We start from the raw sequence: 24,491 nt of genomic DNA, 5'->3' as shown, positions 1-24,491 counted from the left end.
CGTTGTATTGCAGCCACATTGGAGGATTTTTGAGCATAAATGGCCTGTTTAATGATACGACAAAGTGTTTCAGTCTGATTTAAATCCAGACATTCAATAACAGCGCTCAAAAACCTTCCCTTTTAAATTTTATTTAATTGTATTTTTTTCTAGCCATTCAGAGGTGGACTTGCTCGTGTTTTGCATATTTGTCTTGCTGCATAACTGAAGTGTGCTCCTGCATTTTGTATTCACTCTGGTTATTTTTGACCAGCAAAGAAAATTTGTTTAATGATTTGAAAAAAGCAAAAAACAAAAAAACTAACAAAACGTTAATTAATGAGGAATGGGGCGAATCCTTTTTCTTACACAACTTTATGCTTTGTAAAAATGTTTCTCTAAAAATGCTTAAACCAGAATTAACTGAAGATCACTAAAGACATTACAGTTCCAATACAGAGCATGAAACTGATATGGATTTGTTGGACTATTTAGTACTAAAATCTGCTGCCTAGTAGAAAATAAATTGCATAAATTAGCCTCATTCTAGAATTGGAGGACAACTTAGGCCTAATCTTTGCTCAAATACACCATACATACATACACCATTCAAACTATTGCAAAGGCAATAGATTGTGAGTTGTGAGTTTAAAAAAGCATTCATGATTATTTTGCATGTTAGCACACTTATAAGAAACAAATATCGACAAAATTAAAACAAACAAACAAACAAAAAAATGTAAAAAGGAATAACTTATATAAAAATGATATATTTGGCCTACAACTTGTCAAATAATGGCTTTTGGGAGTCCTCAAGAACTTTTTTGTATTTTAAATCATATTTTGGACCAACTTAAAAAAATAGGTTTACATTTTGTCTCTGGACGAGTATAATTTTTTTTAATGTATGTTTTTATTTTTCTGTGCATGGACTGCTTTCAAATTCACGGGTGGTATAAAAATGCTCTGCAACTGTAGAATTAACCATTAATAATCTGATGTACACCTTTAAATACGTGATTCTGTTGCATAAATGACATATGTTAAATAGCCAATGCAATTCAAGCAACTTTTTTCTGATTTGACACAGAGGAAGTGCAACTGTAAATAAATAAATAAATATTAATGCAGACGGGAAAAGCTATCTTTTCAGGACAGGTTACAATCCCAGCGTCTTATTTTGGTAACACTCGGAACTCATGCATTTAATTCCGGCTGGCTTGCACTGGTGTGGAAAAGATGGCTGCTTCGGCGGCAACGGCGAGTTCTTCCCCCGGTTTGTGTCCAAATTACGCTGTGATTTGCTCTTTTCTTGAGCGCTACGGAGCGTTGTTGGACTTGCCGGAGCTCACCTTTCCTCAGCTGGAGAGGTATCTGCAGGACACATCCTCAGGTAGGGTAGTAAAAGGTCCCGCTGCTCACGGGGAGGAGGAGGAGGAGAGACTTCACCGCTGCATTAATGATAATGGTAGCGAGCTAGCACGTAGCAGCTAATGTTAGCTGGCTGTGTGTTATTGTGTTGGTTTTTTAACATTCTCCTTCACTTAAATATAACTTAACTCCGCCCTGAAGCTGCCATTCGAAGTAGAAAACACGTCTGTGCTCATTCTGATCGTTATTCAGCTGCAAACGGGCCGAATTATTCGAGGTTTTCTGTCACTTTTTTAGCTTTTGAATTGGGCTTAATTTTTTTCCAAGCAGCCTTTATCTGCCGTTGTAACGTAAAACAACACAACACGCACACAAACATGCGGCCGTGACAGTGCTCGCGAGGCGGTGAACGTGGAGATAGCTCACGCGGCGTGGATTCAGTTAAGTGGTCTCCGAAGGTGTCAGTGTGTGAAACGAGCACGGATTTGTGCACTTTATTTACACTTAAAATATTTTGCCTTGTGGTGCTTCGCGCAGCTACCGTCAAGCCACACAAAAACAGAGGACAAACGCGTAGGCGCTTTCAAAATAAAATAACTTAAAGCCTTAGAAACGCAATAGTTTTGCTGGTTACTGCGGAACTATATGCGCGATTTTGATGTGAAATTAAATTAACTGTGACTTTTATTGTTTCCGAACTCTTAGCGATAACCACATCATAGAAAACGGTGTTTAAGAATTTCACGGTAATTAAGAAATTGTTTTCTTCTTCCGCTCCCGCTGCTAATTGTGGTCGACTTGACTGTTTTTCTTATCTCGTTGCGTCGATTAGCGCATGCGCGTCCTCATCTGAAAGTGTTCCTGATTGAGTGTGTATTAATTAGCATGTGCCATCACCTCGTGTGTTTTAAAAGGACACCACGGACACATTTTTTCTACGTTCGATATTCCCATTAATTATCGACAGTTTCAAGCTCAATGCTTTTATTTGATTAAAATTTGACTTTTTAAAAATATATATACTTAAAAAGTATATACTTTTTCAAATCGAGGGAACAATATGTTGTTATAAGGATACAGTGTGTATTTGTATTTATCCTAGAGGCCTTCCAGTGCATGTTGGTAAACAGCAAAAGGCGGGCATGTGTAAAGAATAAACTTGTTTTATGGGAAAAACAAAGATAAATAAGGCTCTGTAATGTGTTGACACTGACTCCCGCACAGCGAAGGATAACAGCAAGAGTGAAAGAGAATGTTTACAAGGCGGTAGTGAGACGTGCTATGATCTATGCACTAACAAAAAGACAGGAAGCAAAGCTGAAGGTGCGAAAAGTGAGCAGGATGGGCAGGATTAGGAATGAGTACATCAGAGGAGAGGCACACTTGAGATGGTTTGGATATGTGCACAGAAGGGATAGTGGATATACTTGACGAAGGATGTGGAAGATGGAGTTTCCAGGCAGGAATTAAACAGGAAGACCACAGAGAAGGTTCACTGATGCAGTGAAGGAGGATGTGCAGAGGTTCAGTGTGGTTAGTGAGGATGCTAAGGATTAGGTGAGATGGAGGCAGTTGAGCTCCTGTGGTGACCCCTATAAAGAAAGTAGGAGATGAAAATGAAGCATGTCCAATATTAATCCTATTTATCTGCGCATTTTTGACTTCGTCCTACATTTTATGTTAAGTCAAAGGCTTTTTGCTTTGTTTTTGGTTTAGATGGTTTGCTGCAGATGCTCTGATAAAGGATTCTTTTGTTGTCAATTAAGACTCATGAGCATCAATCAGAGCATCTCTCAGACTTGGTTTGATGTAAATATCACAGAGAGGAAACCTTCATTGCAAAATAATGTTATAAAATAAATGTATTTAATTAATTAAATGTGAGCTTTTAAAAAATGTAAACAAAGATGAAAAGATGAAGTTAATATCAATAAAATGGGCAGAAGTTCAGTTAGAAAAACATACAAGAATCAGGTTTTTTTTCTTCTGCATTCACATATTAGAAATTGTCAAAAGGGCCATATTTAGCATGAAAAGCCCAATAGCATTACATAGACATATGCATACATTGTTGCCTGGCTGTTTTTGTCTGCACTCTGGGTTTTTGTTTTTTTTGGTCAGCTTTTCCCACGATGCAATAAATTTCATCTCCAGTCACAGCAGCTGATGCTGTTACCGGACAGTGTTACTTGCTTTACGGCTGTTTTAAACTCTCCTCAACAGTTGTAGCATCACACCTAAAATGCCTTTCAGACGCTAACGGGTTTCTGTTTTATTGTTTCCGCAGTTCCAAAGCTGCTGGTTGATCTTCATGTTAAGTTGCTGAGGAAGATCGGCAAATCGGTGTCTGCAGACAGATGGGAGAAGTATCTCGTCAAGGTAAGCGGTTGACACGCAGCACAACAGAACAAAAGAAAAAGAAGTAGCGCCACAGTGTTTTGGCACAGGACAATCTAGAATATTTATTTAACATTTAAAATAAATGGCGCCATATTCAGACAGCTCCTACTCCATCCAGAGTACCTAAAAGAGCTTCTTTTCAGAAACATACAGCTTTCCAAAAACGTGCTTTTTAATAGAAAATGCTTCCCACATGGTTAAGCAAATGTCTGGTTTTATAGAGATCATCTGGTTATTTAAAAAAAAAAAACTTTAACTTTGCAGCATATCAACTTTGGGATCTACTAACTGGGACTAGGTTGACAAATTTGGAAAATAAAACCCAGTTTAATAATCTGATGGACAGGTCTGTCTTAGCAGAGAGACCCATCCTGCAGTAACCACTCTAGGAGCCGGAGCTGTTTGCATGAATAAACGGCAGTAATCCCTGCGCTCAGAGTAGAAAAAGGTACTCAGGGGGTGATGTCAGCAGGTAGCATCAGGGTAGCAGGGTGGGCTCGTAATTTTTGCAAGGGGCCGCAGGAGAAACTGTGGCTGTTGTGGAGCCCACACCAATGTTTTTGCTAAATTATAAATATGTTATATTATAAATTATGCAAAGTGCTGTTGCTATTTTTGCTCCAATTACATCTTCTGCAGGTATTCAGTTTTTTTGTTTTGTTTTCTTCTTGTTAATTGAGAGAAAATTGAGTTGTTGTTTTTTGTTGTTGTTTTTTGGCTTTAACAAGTGCTTTAAAGTCAGGTGCAGTGTCTGAGGTGTAAATGTGGGCAGGTGACTGAGAGACCATCTGTGTCTGGATTAAACTTCATTACTGAGAACGATTGTTCATATATGAAGGCAAATCGAAAGAGATTTCTCTTTATATTACATCCACTTCAGAAGGCCAAACATTTTTCCTGTCAGATTCGAGCAGCCATTGGCTGGAACACCTGCCAGTTTGTCCCATTTCAGCCATAGCCCTTCCAAGCAACCGTTTACCTCTGTGAAGAAGTTGCAGTCCCTTTCACTGAGTGCACTGCTGCCAGTTCCTCTGTGATCTTAAGTCTGTCGCTTACCACATATAGAAAGATGAGAAACTATGCTGTGTAGACAGACAGCTCATCCACAGTCAAGGAGAAAAAAGTCAAAATAGTCTTGTTTTGTTTTTAAACTGGAGCTCCAGATTTCCTGCAGTGTCCTCACCTCAAGCAGTCTTGTTATGGTTCACCTGGATTGGACACATTCTCAAATGCTTCTTCTGAAAACTTCTTGTATTTCTGGGTGTTTAGTCTCATAATGGTGATTGAAACTGCAGTCCTTAAACCCACCAGTCTGCTGTCCACAGACTAAACTCACAGCTTGACCTCTGATTTCAATGAATAAATACTTAAAAGTCAAAGTGTTGTTGATTAAAAAAAAATTCCTTTTTTTTTTTTTTTAAATCGTGAGCTGACTTCTTTCAGGGCTATTAGAGTGTATTTACAGTGATGCTGCATTTGCTTACTCACACATGAGAATGTAAAAATAAATGATCAGTCACCTTCAAAATCAAAGCAGTAAAAATGTGTTGTCCTTTCCCACAAAACTGCAAAAAACAGTAAGCCATTCTTTGATGGGGAGTTTATCAAGCTTGGTGACTGAAATGAGACAAACTGCGTGATGGATACTTATCTTTGAATCCTAATTTCACACTGACGTCACACTGGCTGGTCAGGGACAGCCAAAGGGCCGAATGTGCCCCACAGGATGTACAATGCCCGGGTCTGCTTTTAAGATCATTTTTTTAGTAGATTTAAAAAAAAAAAAAAAAAAGTACAGGGATGGTTAACAATTTAGAAAAAATGAAGGAGAGGAGACAAATGGTCCCAGCAAACCAGCATGTGATGCTCTAAGGTGGTCGCCTCTGTTATTGTTTGCTATCACAATAAAGAACAGTTAAGCACAAACATGCAAAAACACATAAGCACAAAAACATTGTGAAATAAAAGAAATGGGCATGACACACATTACGGCAGTGTTTATATGTAAAATTTATGTTTTAAATAATCAGAATAGAAGTAACACAGTTTTGACTGGCCAACCTCAGCCTCTCACTCTTGCTTTGTGTTTATTTCTCTGACCAAAAATGTAACCATTGTTATATTAAGACTTGAGAGCCTGAAATATCATCTTTTTTTTTTTCTACTGTCTCAGAAACATGACACTTTAAGTCATCTAAACGGAGGCTCTTATTTATTTTTTACTTTTTTTAATCTAATGCGTACTCAAGAAGTGACTGTGTACCCTCTATTAATTGACTAATGTCTCCAGTTTGACTTTTTTCTGAAAATAAAGGTTAAGCATGTGACGTATTTTAATGCCACTCTGTTGTGTTACTTGTTTCCCTTGCAGGTATGTCAGGAGTTCAACACAACCTGGGCGTGGGAACTCGAGCAAAAAGGATACAAGGAGTTGACGGTGGAGTGCAAGACGGGGATACTTAAAGTGAGTTTTTTGTTGTTGGTGGATGTCAGGATGGCCGTCCGGTTTCCTCTCCCCTATTACATATTATAAATGAACATTTTCTCCTCCACTGGCCTGCTTTTACACACCCGTGTACATGCTGCAGGTATCACCCAAACATAGACGAGTGGGGCAGCTGCAAATAGAGCAAAGTTCTCAAGAAGTCAGTCAGATTTAAAGATGTACGCAAACATGTATTTGAACTTAATCTCCACTTGTTGCTTTGTAAAATAAACCAGGGGTGGGAGGAAGCAGCTAAAAAAAGATTGCCTTTTGTCTTGTTTTAAACGTTTAAAGGTTTTGATTGTGATTATATTAACTGGCTCTAAAAATATATATTTGTCAGTTGAGATATGCTCGCTTCCTCAGTTGTGGCACTCGTCATTTCTAGAGGCTGCATCAAGCTTTTTATAGAGAAAACTGAGGCTGCTTGGCCCGAGTCTTGTATTACTGCTTCCAGGCTACTATAGGTCTCTATCAACGGTAATTATTTGTTTTACTTATGGAACTAAAAAGCTAAAAATTGTGACTATATTATATTTGTGGAGGTAGTGAGGCAGAGGGATGAGTAAATACAGGAGCAGTAATCCGCTGCCTTGTCTCCTGTGGACAGACGAGAGCTCCACACTCTTGAAGGTTAGCTTGAATCGAAGTACTGGTTCTTCCCAGTGTAGCTTCACCAGCTCTCCACCTGTTGAAGGTTCTGGTTGGGGCAGAACGCAGACTGTGGCCACATAGTCAAACTTTCTGTAAGAAGTCCCTGAGTGAATGAAGTGACCCAGAAGTAGAAGCGTGGTAGCCTTGATAAGACCTGGTTGGGTTAATGCATAGTGACGCAGTATCAAACTGTCAACATAACTTAAGTGATTCAGTCCATGTAAATGTTAAATAATGGTGTATCTTCCCTTTCACACAGGCTGAGGTTTTGAACCGTCAGCTGAACCACGAATATTCAAGTTTCTGCTATAAAATCTTTTAAAAATATAATTCTGTGCCTCTATGAGGTAGTTTGACTTTCCTTTATTGGGCCTTTTCTTTTTTCTGCAGTATTTGTGTGAGTGTCAGTTTGACGACAACGTCAAGTTCAAAACTGCCATCAACGATGAGGACCCAGATAAAATGCGCCTGCAGCCAATCGGCCGGGACAAAGACGGACAGATGTACTGGTTTCAACTGGACCAGGACAACAACGTGCGCGTTTATGTGGAGGAGCAGGACGACTTGGACGGGTCATCGTGGAAGTGCATCGTCAGGTAAAACGGACAGAAACATCCTGCAGGTGTGAAATAAACGTTTGTTTTATGTTTTTAAATGTGTTTGTCTCTCTCCTTGCAGAGATAGAAACGATTTGGCCGAGGTTGTCGCTCTGCTGAAGACGCAGATTGATCCTGCGCTGTTGAAAAAAGAACAGGAAACGAAGCCTGAAGGTAAGAGTTTTTCAGTATAAAAACCAGCAGTTACAATTTTCGCTGGATTGCATTTTTAGTTCAGATTGTTGCAGAAATGTTTAGACTTCATTAGGAACCTACACCTGAATATTTGAATAATAATATCTTTGATCAGCATGAGCTGCTGGCATAGCTCGCGCTCAGAGCAGTGATTATCACACTTCAGTTGACCTCTCTTGTGCCAGTTAGATCATAATTTTCATACCCCCATAGCAGCTTCCCCCCCCCCCTTTTTTTTTTGTTTGTTTTGTTTTTTTAAAGGCTTGATGCCTCAAATAAAGAACTCCAGTTCCTCTTCAAATGACAACTCGGAAGTGCTGAGAGATCTTTTAAAAAAGGAATTTGGAGGTCTTGCTCTTGAGATTGACACCAAATCTACCAAACCCTGAATCTACTTGGTAAAATGGCCTGTATTTGTATAACGCTTTACTAGTCCCTAAGGACCCCAAAGCGCTTTACACATCCAGTCATCCACCCATTCACACACACATTCACACACTGGTGATGGCAAGCTACATTGTAGCCACAGAGGCTTGGTGGCGTGGTGCCCATGTGCACTTGTTTCTAATTTAATGCTGGTGTATATACTTTTCTCCTTCATAGATGTGTCTTATTGGCATTGACTAGTGTCTAATTATCTATATAATTATATAAATTTGGAATTAATCTACTAAAAGTATGGTTCGCGGAGGCCACCATCTTGATGTGCCATCTTGAATACAGTGGCTGTTTTGCTGTTCACGTTTTATGTTTGTGACTAGAGACTGGCCACATGCGTAGTACACCAAAGGTGAAGAGGAAGAAAACTCATAGGCATCCCTATGTATTATCATCTGAGAAGGAGGCCAGCATCTGAGTAAAAGCTTAAACTCATCTCCTGAACTGAAATCAGGGCTTTAAAACAAAACATGCTCGCGTATTCCTGATATTATCACAGCTATCAGCAGATTAGACCTGTGAGCCCCCCGTCTCTGGTCGTTTGACAATGAGGTGGTTAAACAACAACAGCAACTGGTTAAATGCTAACGTTATGTCAGCTAATGTCAGGCTGGAGTGTCCTATAAATCGCACCTTACAGTTTATTTGCCAAGTATCTGATTCCAGCAATGTTAGATCCAGTGGCTAACAGCAGCTAACCGAGGCTAACAATGGCAAAAACAGCAGCGCTTACCAACAGAAGTTCAGGATAATCTCAACAACTCACCTCAGTATCGCTGTCAGAAGTGAGTTCTGCTGACTAATTGACTTGTATCAGACTTTCACATAGTTTTACGTCCCACAGAGTAAATGGATGAGGACACCAGTCTACACACACTTAAATTAATTGAAGCCGGAGTTCTTTGTCCTACAGTGGCCACCGTAGTTGGGATTATGTGCTTAAATCTGAGAAGTCAGAAAACAAAACTCTGTTTACTTTAATGTGCAGTCTACTGACACATTGTGTCTTTAACACTAGATTATCTATGTTGATACATTTCACATGTGCACAATGATAAAGAAAGAAATTTAATGAAATTCCAAATGATGTGATGGCTTGAAATATTGCTTCAGGCTGTAGAGGCAGAAAAGAGGTGTCACAACCAGAGTAAAGCTTTATTTATAGTAAATGATAAACAGCACTGGCACTTACTTTAATTAATCACTCAAAGCTTTTACTACAAGTCTTATTCATCCAGACACACACACACACACACACACACACACACACACACACACACACACACCCCGCAGTACTGAGCACCTTGTCTAACACTCTAATGAATGAACTGGGAGCACCTCCGGGTTTGGCATCTTGCTAGTTTAGACATAAGCAGTTTTCTTGTTTTCATAACTTGGATGACAAGTATAAATGTAAACAAGGAAAGCTTATACTCCACAAGGATTTAACGCAGTAAAATAATTTAGCCCTGCGACAGACTGGCGACCTGTCCAGGGTGTACCCTGCCTCTCGCCTATGGTAGCTGGGATGGGCTCCAGGCTCTTTTTGTGCTATCGAAGTTCGCTGGCTTTCATTCAAAATCTGTTTATCATGAGCACCTACACATTGAGCAACTTAAAAATGATAAATGGCTTCAAGCTCACATTGACACCTGTGGGGCACTATCAGCCACTAAGACGACAGACAAATTTAAGTGTTTTAATATATGAATATTTCATACTTTTACGGCTGCCTGTTTATTTAAGGGAGATGAACGATACATTATAATTTTACATAATAATATCACAGATGATAGACTAAATAAATATATTTTAGGTAGATGCTTGTGCATTCTCAAAGTCTTATATGTTGAATTGAACTGAGTATGTCATCTGTTCAAAGCCTCTCCCAGTCAGTGCTGTTCTTTCTGCCTGTCTCACTGTACATGATGTTATTAGCACAATCACTTTAAAATGATCAGTTAGGACTTTAACAATAATACAGACCCTAACAATAATGAAACATCTCACAGTTAGTTTTATTGGGAATTAACTTTAACCTCTTAGGCCCCCAGGAGTTCTCTGAGCTTTCTGCTTGGAAATGAAATGACCAAAATAAATGAAGTATTTCTCTGCTATAACAAACTCTGTGTAAACAGTCTGGGTATCAAAATACAACTAACACTTGTGAGATGTCATCAGAGGTGTAAATATTATTGCAGCTGTTACTATGTCAAAGTTACTGTGACTCAAACATAGAAAAAATTTGTTTTTTTTTTATTTCACTCACCTGATTTATTTAAAAGTATTTTAAAGCATATAACACCTCATAAATCAAATCATAAATCAAAATATGGATATTACCTGTCCACAGATTCATGGTGACGTAACTGCTCTTTTAACTGTTTGGTGTCTTTGCTTTGTTTGGTGGTTGTAGAAATGGTTTACACGAGCTTTTAGCTGAGATTCAGAGGTTTCTGCGGACACTACTTATGTCAGCACTTATATTTTTGACCTCTTGTTATAACCAATTAAACACGATCTCCTCCCTTTTGCCCCCATTTTTGGGGGCGTGGGTGCTTAACTAGTTTAAAAAAAAAAACATCTGTCTCCTATTTTTGTGTCATATAGGAAAGAAGCATCAATAACTGATGAGAAGACTTAATTTAGCCTTGCTGTGTATTATTGTGGTGTTTGGGGCAGTTTTCTTGTTTTGTGGGGTGGTTGTTTTTTTTTTTTCCCCAAGTGGAGATGAATATCTCTAATAAGTTGATTTGTTCGCGTTGCAAATCGGAATTTTTAAGAGAAATGTGTTTTTTGAGTTACACTATATGCATATAAGGCAACATTTCCTTTTTTTGGTATTTTTTTGTGTGGTGCATTTTTCTCTGTTTTAACAAAAGGGAAAGAAAGTTCATTTAACTCGACTTAAGATGATTTGTTTTCATTTTTACATGGTCTTACTGAGGTGATGCAAAGTGAAACATGCATTCTTTTTTTAGGTAATGTGCTGGAAAAGCTTGAAAATGGACCTTAAAAGTTTTTTAAAAAGTGCTTGAATTTGACCCTGAAAAATGTGTATGAACTCTGTCAAAATAAACCTCATATTAATCGACATTATTCTACTTACTTTTGAGTATTTAAGTACGTCAGAGCTCCTAGTAGCCATTTAATCTTTTTGTTCTCTTTTATTGTATTTATTTTGTTACAGGTGAGACCAGAAAAACTGAAGATACATCAGATGAAGACAGCAAAGACTCCACCAAGTCAGTCTCTCCAAAGACGGAGAGCATTGAAAAAGTAACAGAGAACACGAAATCTGAAAATTCAGAAGCAAAATCTGCACTAAATGGTGTCATTGAAGGGAAAGCGGAGGCAGAGCTCGACTCAGAAAATGTCAGTAAACAAGCCCAGAACATCAAAGAAGAGCCGATGGAAGTTGTGGACACTAAATCTAACTCAAGTGAACAAACACCGGCCTCTGAGACGTTGTGTATATCAGTAAAGGAGGAAAAAGGGGAGGAACCGAAGAAGTCCAGTGCAGAGGAAATGCAGCAAGCCATGAAGAATGACCAGCAGGCCAAGATCCCTTTGAAAAAAAGGGGAATGAAGTTCAGTGAAGACTTTGATAAAAATAATGCAGTTATAGTGCAAAATCCATCTCTTTCTAATCTGAAGGAGGCTGCAAAAGACAACTCGACTCCTGACCAATCAAAGAAAGCGTTGAGTATAAACGATCATATTAATGGTGAAGTTACCCAATCAGAAAAAGGGTCACCAGAGCGAGTAACAGAGGCTGTGGAGAAATCTGTCGACATTAAAGAGAACGACGCTCCGACCACCGACGAGGAGGTTAAAAAGGACAAAAAGGACGAGCCACAGGGAGTCGCCTCACACCAAGCCGATTTGGAGAAGAAAACTCAAGATGAAAAGGAAACGGAAAAAAGAGAAACATGCGAGTCTTCGCTGCCCCTGACAGAATCGACACCTTTATCTAAAGAGATAAATAATGCAGCAGAGAAATCCTCTAATCACGAAGAGCACGCAGAAATGAAAGAATCCAAACCAGCAGACACAGAGGAGTCTTGTAAGATGAACAAAACGACATTAAAGGAAAGTCATAATATATTAACTGCTGATGAGTCAGGGAACCTAAACTTAAATCACGAAGTCGAATCCAAAGAAGCCAAATCAAAAGTTTCAAAAAAATCAGAGGAAAAGCTAGACTGCACAGACACGGACACGTCCGAGTCGAGTCAGACTAAAGAAGCCGAGGCGCCCGAAAATATAACGCACAAGCAAACAGATACGAGTGACTGTAAAGAGACTGGATCATCTGAGGGTAATGTAGAGAAAACTGATAGCTTTGCTCTGGAAGAGAAGCCTGAAAGCTGTAAGACAACAGAGACACAATCTGCAGACACACCAGAGAAATCTGTAGACTCTGAAACTTCGGAATCAAACTCTGTCACTAAAAAAACAAGTGAGAAAGCGGAGGAAACAGCCAACACTAAGGAGAGCGTGGACCAGCCTGTTATCGAAAAGGTCGACAAGTCAGACTCGTGTAAAGCTGCAGAGAAGCACGATGGCATCAAAGATGCAGAGATAGCTCCCACAGTCTGTGAGACAAAGACGGAAAAGCCAGAAGACATAAAGAAAACTGTCAACTGTGAAGATGGTACGGTACGTGATGCTTCCAAGATAAGCGACTCTGTGTCTGGGCCTGTGGCTGCAGAGGCACAGGGCGCAAAACTCGATGTGACAAAACCACAAAAAGATGACAAAGCTGAGATGAACTCTGTCGCACAAAAGCCAGCAGAGCAGCCATCTGAAGGGCAGGATAAAACGCCCAGCCCTGTTGAGAAGACGGATGCCTCCGATGAAAAACCTGAGACTGAACAAGAGAAGGATTCTGAGAAAAACCCCAGCGCAATCGAGGCAGAGCATCCATCATCAGATGATAATAAAAAGGAGGCTGACAGGGAAAGTGAAAAGGACACTGATAAAGAAAAGCTTTCAAACTGCAAAGAGGACTCCACAGCAGATGAACTCTCAAAAACTGAGGAGAGTAAGGGCAAAAGCGAGGATGTGGACTCTCAAGCGAAAACAGATGTGGCGAATGGCAGTGAAGCTCCAGCAGATGTTCAGGAGGAGGATGTCTGCCGGAAAAACAAGCGCCCAGTCAACCGGAGGAAAGTTGAGCTCCAGCGGGAGGAGCGACAGGGGGACTCAGAGTCCGACACAAACGTGGGGAGATCCCTGCGAAGATCGCCGAGGATCTCTAGGCCGACGCCAAAGGCAGTAGAGATCCAGGACAAGAAGCAGGAGAAGTCGCAGGCGCCTCAGAAGCGCGACGAGGAGAAGGGTGAGAAGGAAAAGCGTGAAGACGAGGAGGACAAGGAAGAGGAGGTGGTGAAGGTCGTTAAGAAGAAGCCAAGAGAGAAAAAGACTGATCAGGAAGGCCAAACCAAACCCAAGGTAAGACCAGGCATTCATTCGATGCACTGTATACAAAAGATGGACATAGACGCTGTGACATTATTCCACATCTGAAACTTAGAGGTGAATGAGAAACTGAGGGACACCGGCACTCATGATAGTCAGGCGTTAAGCCCACCCTAAGGTGTAACCTGCTTCATCAGCCTTTCTGACTTTTATTGGGGAATTTAAATTGATGACCATAAGAAAAAATATTAAGACTTGAAATGTCTTTCCTGTAGATTTCTGTAGTAGTGGTTTCTACCTGGTGGGCCATGAAGGTCCTGCAGTCCTTAAACTTGGGAATAACCTTTTTTTGCAGCCAGTGGAGTCGCCCTCTGCTGGCCACCAGAAAGAATGGAGGCTTAAGGTACTGCAGCCATGGCTTTGTCCATCTTTTATGTACAGACTGGTCATTTTCCAGATTGCACAGCTCTATTTTTCCTCCGTTAACATTTTCATTACTGCTTGTTTTAGGCGAGAAAGAGGCGAAGGGTTCGGTGGTCCAACACGCGGACGCGCCGCAGAAAGAAAGACTCGGAAGACGAGGACGAAAACAGCGACGAGGAATCCAGCGAAGAAGACGAGAGCGAGGAGGAAGACGACAGCGATGAAGACTACAAGGTTGAGCGTACAAGAAAGAGGCGGAACCGTAACCGAGAAAGGCGAAGCTCGGACTCCTCGACCTCATCCGACGAAGATCTACCTCCCAATGACGACCCTTGCAAACACTGCGGTCTTTCAAATCACCCAGAGCTGGTGTGTAACATCTGTAAAATCTCACCTGCATATATTTATATTGAAAAGAGACTCAAATTATAACAGCAAGGAGAGACTGGAATATTATCCAGAAAGGTTTTAACAATGAGACTTTAAGGGTGTTATTGAATCAGGGGGCAGTTTTTAGCCGTGAGGTTGGAAAAGAAACAAGTCCTGAGGCTCCTCCTAGTGGGGAGAAGGCAGAACAACGCTTTTTCTTTTCTTTTTTTTCTTTTTTCTTTGTTAGATGTAAATGTAGCCCAACATTTAATGTCAGTACAAATGTGAGAGGAAACTAGGGCAGCTGGGGAGTTTTTGGTTAAAGTCTGAAGCAGAAAAACGCCTCCTAACAGACAGTGATCTCACATATAGTAGCTTTAACTTCACTTTTGACAAGCAGGAAAAAACAGCCACTGATTTATTTCCTCATTACTGTAGTTTGATTCTATGGGTTGTGCTAACTTTGCACTCTTCTTTCTTTGTTGAGAGAAATACTTTTGTTGTGTTACGATCTGCCTGTATCTCTTTCTCAGATCCTGCTGTGCGATTCGTGTGACAGCGGCTACCACACAGCCTGTCTGAGGCCTCCGCTCATGATCATCCCCGATGGAGAGTGGTTCTGTCCACCCTGTCAGCATGTACGTACCAGTCAGTGCACTCAAATTAAATGTATATTTAGCTCAGTGTTTCTACATCCGTGGGCCGTCAACGACTGGGAGGAAAAAGGCAGCGTAAACCACAAGTAAATGTGTTTTTAATGTAGATTAAAATAATGCAACAAGACTCCACTGATTAGGGGTGGGGGAACAAAATCGATACTGTGTAGTATCGTGATATTTTGTTTGCTAATAATGTATCGATACAGGGACAGCAGAAATCGATATTTTGTTACAAAAAAGGTTTCTGTGCTCTGACTTCAGAGCATGTTGATCCTTTTTCTGAGCAAGAATCCTGACATTCCTTCACTGTCCAAATGTGTTTAACTTTTAACAGCAATAAACATGACAGTTTACTTTAATTTAAGACATGTTTTATTTTAATTAAGTTTAAAACTTTTTTATTTAATGTAAAATTATATTTGGTTTTAATTTACTTTCAAATTCTTCAGTTGCTGAATGGGCTGCATAGTTTTCATAAATTGCATAGTTCAGAATAGCTATAATTGTACCAGATGGTTGCGTTCAGTTAAGTTGGACTAGACTGTAATACAAACCGTTCAGTTTGTCAACAATAAAACTGAAATGAGAGAAAGACTGAGTGTGAGACTTTGATATTAGATAAAATGAATATTGATAAAGTTTACCTTTATGTACAGAATCTGAATATCACAAAATATTTTTAAAAATTGCAATAATATCGTATCGTGGGATGTATGGTGATTCCCACCTCTACCACTGATGCTGTTTTTCACGTTTTTTTTTGTTTTTTTTTTAAGAAGTCTTAATGATGGCTTTAAAACTTGTGTGGTGTTTGATATCATGATGCTGAAGTGCAGTTTGAGAGCTACTGGATTAACTAAAGTTCAAACATATCACTCGCCCCCCTCTGTAGAAGCAGCTCTGCGACAAACTTGAAGAGCAGCTCCAAAACCTCGACGCTGCTTTGAAGAAGAAGGAGCGGGCTGAGAGGAGGTGAGACAGTTTGTGTTTCAGCTGCTGTTGAATTTAACAGTTTGGGTATGACTTTGAACCATTCCACATTACATACATATTTTTAAGGAAGGTAAACAGTCCTTTAGCCGGTCTGCGTTTCCGTTGTGGCACAGACGTAGCAACAGCATCTTCCCACAGAATTGAGTGGAGATGGACAATAAAATACAATTTGAAAGTAAAATTTAATCAATTTTTGTTCTATTTCCTCTCTGATTTGAAATCTCTCTGGACTTCAGCAGTGGTGTAACAGGTCTTTCCAGAAAGCAAGAAAAAAAAGTCAGCACTTGTTAACTGTTAACTGAGCTTGTTGCGGTGGTTTTCCGTTCAGTCGAGGAAGAAGGATTTTGTGAACGCAACCTACTTTTTACCTACAGTGACGTAACGTGACAGGAACCATTTGTAAGTCAAATGGTGATTGGTTGGTTGATAAGTGGGCTTGACAGGAAGTAAGCAGCAGTAGAGTTCACCATAAAGGGAAAGCAATTCACAAAAATGTCACAGAGCTGCTGCAGAGTAAAAATTTTCATTGGTTTTAACATTTAGAAGCTAAAACAAGAATATCCCACAGGCATGTTTCTCTGTACATTTTTGACACTGCCCCCTGGTGGCATTATACAGCTGTGCACAAGAATAGTGCACACCCATGGTGTTGCCTTGAAGGTGCAGGACTCCCAAAAAACCATTTTATTTCCTGTTCTGGAAAAGATCTCAGTGTTATGAAAATTCTGTCCACTTTCTGTAGATGTGAATTCCAGCTTTTACTCTGAAATTGCAGCTCTTTAACTAAGCACTGCAAAGCTTTTACAAGTTTGCACTATTTGACAAACAGAGGACACTCGGATGAACTTTTTTGTGTGATCATCTTACTGTGTTTTTCTTCTCCAGGAAAGAGCGTCTGATTTATGTTGGAATCAGTGTCGAGAACATCATCGCGCCCTCTGTGAGTACTTAGTGAGGTCATGGGGTCTTAAATAAAAACAGAAAAAACATTGACCTGCTGGTGATGTTTGTGAATGTGACGCTGAACTCTTTCCAGGTTGAGGTTGAGGAGGAAAAACCAGAGATCATTATCAAAGAGAAGAAAGAAACAAAAAAGAGTAAGAGATGGGGTCGGAGGTCAACGAGGGCGAAGAAAACCATCAGCTACAGGTACGAGACATACTATTTTGCTGCATGTTCAGGCAACCAGTCCATATCAGTTGATGTTGATGACATCAGTGTTTGTAGCTAGTAGCCAATCACGGATAATATATAATTTCTATAGAGCTGTAGTCATCATAAGAAAATCTTGCCTACTCCACAAACAGTTGATGGTCTGGGTTTGTTGGATAAGCTCGATCTGCCACAGTGTGGGGAGTTACATCTGCCTGCCAGATGTTTGTTTTTTTTTTTTTTTTTTTGGGGGGGGGGGGGGGGGGGGGTTGTTGTGTTTCTTTGTTTTTTTTTGTTTTTTACCCTAAATAAATCATAAAAAGATTACCTATTATTTCCAGTATCTGAAAAATAAAAAAATTTAAAAGGTTTTGTTTACTGAAAACAGACCCTGGTCGACATGGCGGATGCTGAATGTGCATCTGTGTGAGATAAATGTTATCACATCTCTTTTGCTGTGAGCCATTTAAGGTGTTTTCACTCCTATAGTTGGTTTACTCTGGCCCAAATCAGTTTGTAAACTTCTAGCTTTTTCCTTTGATTTGGTTTGTTTTCACACAGAGAAAATTCTACGTTAATGTTCATTCTGCTTATTGGCCAGGAGTGTCTGGGCTGGACCAACAAAAGTAAACAGGAACAGAAGAAGGTGCTGTGTTCTGGGATACGCGAGAAAACAGAGAATTTAGGTTCATTTCAAAGCTCGTTGCTAGCCTGTAAAGACCTTTGCAGCTCTGTAGTAGTTTTTATTTTTCTTTTTTCTTTTTTTTTTCCTCAACTCAAACTTGTAATGTACACCTAGTTGCACAGGAGTAGTTGGTTCGGATCGCAGTCGGATCAGGTTTGCACCATAAACAATTAGAGATGGACTGATCCGATATTACGTATCGGTATCGGTCCGATACTGACGTAAATTACTGGATCGGATATCGGAGAGAAATAAAAAATGTAATCCGATCCTCACAAAACTTGAAACGTGGCGTAACTCGGCTCATAACCGTAGCACGTCGGCGCAGTACCTGAGTGCGATTGCCAAACCACAGTTTGATTTAAACGGACTAAACGCTGCAGGTGTGGAAACACCCTTTGAGTCAGTCGGCAGTTGGACAGGTGATTGTGTTATTATTGGCAGAGACGCATTTAAAATCTCCAGGCAGCAAAAAATATTCTTGTCTGTGTTGATGTAAACTTTGCAGATTTGATGAGTTTGACGAGGCCATCGAGGAGGCTATCGAAGAAGACATCAAAGAAGCAGAGGGTGGAGGTAGGAGGAGAAGAAACTGTACTGTGTACTTTGCTGAAAATATTTCTGGCTCTGAAGATCAACCCAAAATCTGAAGCTCCTTTAACTTGTTGTATCGGTCTTGTTTGTAATGCAGAAAAATGTAGCAACTTGTCATATTTACACATGAAGCGGTTCAAATGTGGAAGAGATGTGAAGTTTTTAATATAACTGTGAGGTGTTTTTGCAGGAGCGGGTCGGGGTAAAGATATGGCCAACATCACAGGGCACAGAGGGAAGGATATTTCTACCATCCTACAAGCTGAGGAGGGCAAGGAGAACGGCCAGCCGCCGCGACCCAGCGCCAGCCAGCGCAGGAAAAAACGCCGGCGACTCAACGACCTGGACAGCGACAGCACCGTGGACGAGGAGGAAAGCGAGGAAGAGTTTCGCCTTAGTGAAAGGTACAGTTTGACTTTTGGTTTCCAATCTCATAAATCTGTCAGTTTTGTTCACCAGACGCTGAACTCTCTCTGCGTCCGCTTGTTTGCTCGGATGCAGCTCAGAAGAAGAGTTTGTTGTGACGGACAACGACACGGAAGCTGAATCGGAGGCAGACTCCAACAACAGCGACTTTGGCAGCAACGGTAGCGGTAGGCATCGAAAGCCTTCGCGGAGCAGACTGCTGACATGCAGACGGAGCTCCAGAAAGCGGCGGCGACCGAGAGGGTACTCGGATGATGAGGAGGACGAGACGGATGAAGAGGACGATGAGGATGAAATAGGTATATCTGTTTTACATTATACTCTTTTTACGTGACTACAGGTTAAAAGGTGCAAGTTGTAGTTGAGTTGTCTGCCCCACAGTTTCCAGCCATCCAACCAGAGCATCTTTGCTTATAACCAGAATTTCAGAGCTTAGCTCGCTTCTGAAACGCTGCTATTTCAGTACTTAAACCCAGAAATTACTCGCAGAGACCTAACACAAATGTTTGAGGTTGGAGCCCCCAGTAAAACTATAAACAAGACTGATGATAAGCTCAACTAGTGACTAGTACACAAAACTGCAAAGAAAGTTAAGAGAAATTACCAGTGGTGGTGCAGGAAAGAGACCCAGCATTAACCCTGCTCTTGCTGGTGCGCCTCCTTAGGATGAACTACAGAAACAGAGCAGGTTAAAAAGGGGAATGTGTCGGGGTACACAAGCAAGTCAGAATTACAGTTTAAATGTCTGAGCACAATGTCATTTAAAATTTGTTTCTAATAATATTCCTGCTGCAGGTCATCCTCTGATTTTTAACCGCTTCTTTGTTGTTTTTTTGTGCGTTTCTGTGCAGTGACCGAAGGCTCCAGTGAGTACAGCGACAGTGATCTGGATATGAGCCGCCGGCGGTCGAGGCGAAGCCAGAAGAAGCAGGTTAACTACTGCGAGACGTCCGAGTCTGAAGGCTCTCAGGCCGAAACCAACCGGGCCAAAACGAAACCCAGACGTCAGCAGGAAAGCTCCGAGAGCGACGGTCAGTCAGAAACACTTGAGTGATTAATTACTCATCTAAAAAGATTAATCAGATGAGTTAAAAGTGTGGAGAGCAACTTTTTTTTTTCCACTCATTTATCTTAAAATATTTTGTGACTTACAGTTAGAGGTAAGAATAAAAATCACCTTTCAAACTCATTGGGTCTGTATTAATAACAAATCCTTTAAAACAAATACAAAAGTTTGATGTCTTTCTAAAAAAGAACTTTTTCCATCCAGTTTTGATTCAGCAGATTGCTCCCTCTGTACTCCCTCCTGTACCCATGACATCTCTTTGATCTTAAAATAGTTAAGACCAGAGTCACTACATAAATCACACCAGCTTAGACTCGTGACCATCCGGCACACCTGCCTTTCACGAGGGAAAACTTCCGTGTAATTGCTTTGGTTGCTTGCACATTTACTGTAAGTAGAGGTGATGGACTTACAAACGGAGCTGCTCTCTGAGCTGTAGTGAAACTCAAAAGTATGAACCAAACCATAAACTGAGAAAGTTGCATAACTTTTACTGTGAAGGCGAGTTTTTACTGGTGACCAGCAGTAGTACACCTCAGTCTCCTCGTAGCCACACCTATGGTATCAATTTAAAAGTCTTTTTCTTTTCTTTTTTTTTTAAGTTGACCTCTGACCTCTCTGAGATTTTAACTCATCCAAGATTTTTGGTAGTTTAGTTTTTTAATAGTATCAATTTGAAACTCATGTGGCCTCATTGTTGATTTGGTGATCGCCCTTTTATGGGTGAGGTGTTTAAAAATTGCAGGCAACCCCAGCAATCTGCTAGAAACCAAAGCAATCGCTGGTGCTTTTTTTGGTGCAAAATAGTCTTTGCACCCTGTGAGATGGCAGACAACTGTCAAGCAATGAGCTCTTGATGTCATATGAGAAACTTCAGTTTTAACCCTGACAAAGTGCGTTCACTTTCAGCACCATGGACAGCGACAGCAGAGAAGTGTTGGTTTAATGCCGTCTTTTAGAGATGAAGTTCATTCAAACTCTTCCTCAATTGATTTTAAATTCTGACTGTTTGACACACACACACACACACACACACACACACACACACACACACACAGTCTTATTTCATTATTTGCATCAGTTTTAAGTTGCTGAGTTTTAACTGATAAAAACAAAATGCGTAAATGAGGCATTGTTGACGTGAACATGACTGATGACAGCAAGACTAAATGTGACTCTTGTTTTCTCTTCCCAGCGAGTTTCTCCAGAGACTCCGAGGAAGATTCGAGGGATTGGAGGTCAAATAGAATCTCATCGGAGGAAGATTCCCGGCAGCGACGCAGACGCCTAGCGCTAAAACGCAGGAGAGCGTCGGAAGATGACGACTCCGACGATGACTCGGACGAATCTTCCGAGGAGGATCGACCCATCCGTAAACGAGTGAACCGCATCGACTCGGATGACGACGATGACGAGGAGCAGCAGCAGGAGGAGAAGCCGAAGGAGAAGAAAGCAGAGGAGGAGTCAAAGGGAACAAATGCATTGGACGCATTAGAGCTGCCGCCCGCCAACGGGCAAAGCCCCATAAAGAGCCTCGAGGGTATCATCAACCGGCCCGCTGCCACCATCGCTACCATCACCGCTCCAGGCATTATCCCACATCTGGAGCCGCCCAAAAGCATCAGTGCCACACCGGCTGCTGCCATAGCACCAAACGGGCTGGTGGGGCAGGACATTGCGGCACAGGACGATGACGAAGACGACCTGTTAGGAGTCACAGACCTCGTGGACTACGTCTGCAATAATGAACAATTGTAAAAACAAAAGTGGTGTACTGTTTGTTTGGGTTTTTTTCTTTTTTCTTTTGGTGGTATTGTATTTTTATATTGCTTAACTTTATTATTCCCTCCCATGCCAACAACTCCTCCTCCTCCATGTCCGTTTTTTTCATGTCACCTGGAAGCCTGGACCCCACCCCCACACCTCCAGTGTGACGCTGTCCCCATGGGATCCTGCAGCCAATAAGTGCACCAACATATCATTCCTCATTTGTCTGGAAATAACCATTTGACCCGCCGAAGCACCGTCGTCCCCCCGGTTGTCGTCATCGTTGTCCTGTTTTCAGTTTTGGTTTTGATCACTTTTGGCTCTGAAACTGTGGAGAAAAAGTTAGTGTCTGTTTGAAAGCTAAATAACTTAAAAAAAACAAACAAACCCAAATCATTCCATAATTGGCACCAAGTTCTGGACATCTGTTTATCATTTTATGGCTTTTTAAAGAAATGCAATCATATGTTGATTGAAACGCACTTCACCGGGCAGGGTTAGATGAGATGATAGACGCGGCCGTTTAGCTCGGCACAAACACGGCGCGATAAGCTACAAGGAAGCGGGTTTAGTTTGTTAGTCTGCTTTAATTAACCAGCTGGCACGCTGACCTTTCACAGCAGCTTTTAGCACCAGATGTTTTTTAACGTTAACAAACATGCTTCCAATGTTACAATCGACGAAAGCCGGGGCCGTCGTGGTGCGGCACAAATTTAGAGGTTTTTGTTTGTTAATACTTTTAAAACAATGTTTGTTTAATTTCCTAAACATGATATTTTCAGGCAAATCCACCTGTGGGCATTTTTAAAGCTCACTAATGAACCCTTTATGCCCCGTTTGTTAAAAGGTGGAGCTTTAGAGGAGCTACAGGTGGACTTTTGGTTTTTAGGCTTCGTGCTGAGCTAACATGAGCTGCTGCTTCATGTGAGGGATATATTTGATAAGCTATTGGTTCTTTCTGATCATATCCGGTGTGTATTTTGTTATTAAAACACGCCCCCCCCCCCCCTCTTTTTGTTTGTTTTTTTTTGAGGTTTTTTTTTTTTTTTAGTAAATGCTAATCAGTCAAATATACCCCCCCTTTTCATTGTATGAAGGTGTGAATGTATATATGTGACCAACCTTCGTTCGTCCCCCCTTGAACCTAATTTTTTGTCGTTGAATGTTAGAGTAGCTTTTGTATATTGTATACATATATAATTATTTTAACTACACGCGCACTGCCATCAGCATCAGAGGTTGAACTTTCAGGTTATAGTTTGTTTGGAGAAACCAAATCAAAAGGTGAAACTCTCCTGATCCAGACTAGCCTCTTCTCATCGGTTTCATGTGATTCATGGTTTCAGTAAATCTATTTTTTTTGTATATCTAAACCTTTATTTGTTGTTGTCTCTTTGAGGAAATGATGTAAAGTGTCTTATTTTCTTTGTGGGTGGAGATGCCTGCAGGTCTTTAGATTTTTAGTATCTTTAAATGGATGAAGGAGTGTTAGGGTTTACATTAAAGAATGGGGTTAAAATATCCAGAAAAAGATCACCTAGTTGAAGCAAAATAACTCCCTGGTTTGACTTTTTAAAAGCATCCTTTGAATATATATATTTTTTAATGTAGACATAATACTCCTTCGTTATAAACAACACTCGGCTCTGAAAGCCTGTTTTCTCTCTTATTCCACTCCCCTGGATCTTCCTGTTTCCTCTGACATGAGCCGTTTCCATAATCCTGAGCTCAGGTTCGGATCAGATCAGGATCATGAAAACCAAATAGTTTTAAAGCGATGTGTCGGGTTGCAGAGGAACAGGGGGAAAAGGCAAACCAATGACTTCACTGACCTCTGCTGGAACCAGTCTGTGTGTATATCTGTAGTTTTTGCTGTAATATATTTAGAGGCATTTTTTTAACCATGGAAAAATATATCGAGCAATTCTTTGGGATTGCATGAGTTTCTTATAGTTTTCTTTTGTAGGGAAGTAATATTGGCACAGTTTTTGTAAGAAAATCGCAAAAAAAACTCTGGCATGCTTTCAGGATCTCCTGACCTGGTGCATTTGTGCTGAGGGACTCGTGAAGTAGGCGTGTTAATTTGCAGTGAAACTGCATATGGGGTAAGCATGCGCTGACTTGCTAAAGGCGTGTTACAGAAGCTCGAGGGGGAAGAACGGGACGTCGCCGTGGAAAATAATCAAGGACTGAGAGGAAGTGAAGCCTGTTTGTAAAATATTTTGTAAATTAGTCTCAGCATGGTCTTCAGAGGATAAACCACTCTATTTATCATACCGTTTTGATACTGGCCACGGCCAAAATATGACTTCCAAGACAAAAACCTATACGTGCCGCTTGCACAGCATAGGCGTCTATACACGATATTTAGCTTTTAGATTAGCTGGGCAGAATATAGAAACCCGGTTCTACAGAGGTAACAGAGGTGCGTGTCCTGGTGGGTCGAGACGGAGCAAAGGAGTGTCTGTGTGCTGTGTGTAACCCTGTTTATATTCTCCACAGAGATAAGGAGAATGTATAAATGTGTATCTCATGGTTATGAAATAACCCGTAGCGAGACCTGCGTAGGGATGGAGAGAAATAAAAGCTTAAGAGAAAGAGGTCGGTGCCAATGACTGAAGTGTTAACAGTTTCCTATTTACCTCATGATGAATCTGGGAGGAAAGACACCCTGTCCACTGTGTATAGATCCTCGTAGACTGGTTGGTGATGTTTTGTCTGCTCCCTACATTTTTTTTTTTTTGTTAACTTTACTGTTATTTCTTATGAATCCGATCTTGTACATTTGTCATAATAAAATGGGTTTTAAGCCTGA

At 40.7% G+C, this 24,491-nt stretch overlaps 1 protein-coding gene across 2 annotated transcripts; it reads left to right on the top strand.

Annotated features, from left to right (window-relative positions):
- Positions 1-1,182: 1,182 nt before the first annotated feature.
- On the top strand, positions 1,183-24,491 carry rsf1b.1 (remodeling and spacing factor 1b, tandem duplicate 1). 2 transcript variants are annotated; one of them, XM_085174127.1, is made up of 17 exons: positions 1,183-1,372; positions 3,638-3,729; positions 6,122-6,214; positions 7,280-7,485; positions 7,568-7,659; positions 11,309-13,575; positions 13,898-13,945; positions 14,053-14,334; positions 14,868-14,972; positions 15,886-15,965; positions 16,872-16,926; positions 17,023-17,135; positions 18,332-18,399; positions 18,608-18,821; positions 18,919-19,142; positions 19,695-19,874; positions 21,105-24,491. In XM_085174127.1, exons 1-17 carry the CDS (start codon positions 1,219-1,221, stop codon positions 21,665-21,667), a joined length of 4,836 nt encoding a protein of 1,611 aa, XP_085030253.1. In that variant the 5' UTR covers positions 1,183-1,218; the 3' UTR covers positions 21,668-24,491. The 2 variants fall into 2 exon arrangements, with proteins under 2 accessions (XP_085030253.1, XP_085030254.1); XM_085174128.1 differs by lacking the exon at positions 13,898-13,945 and having other exon boundaries at positions 1,184-1,372.

This window comes from Neolamprologus multifasciatus, chromosome 10 (genome assembly GCF_963576455.1).
Source record: "Neolamprologus multifasciatus chromosome 10, fNeoMul1.2, whole genome shotgun sequence".
Taxonomy (NCBI): Eukaryota; Metazoa; Chordata; class Actinopteri; order Cichliformes; family Cichlidae; genus Neolamprologus; species Neolamprologus multifasciatus.
This window is presented reverse-complemented; position numbering and strand designations above follow the sequence as displayed.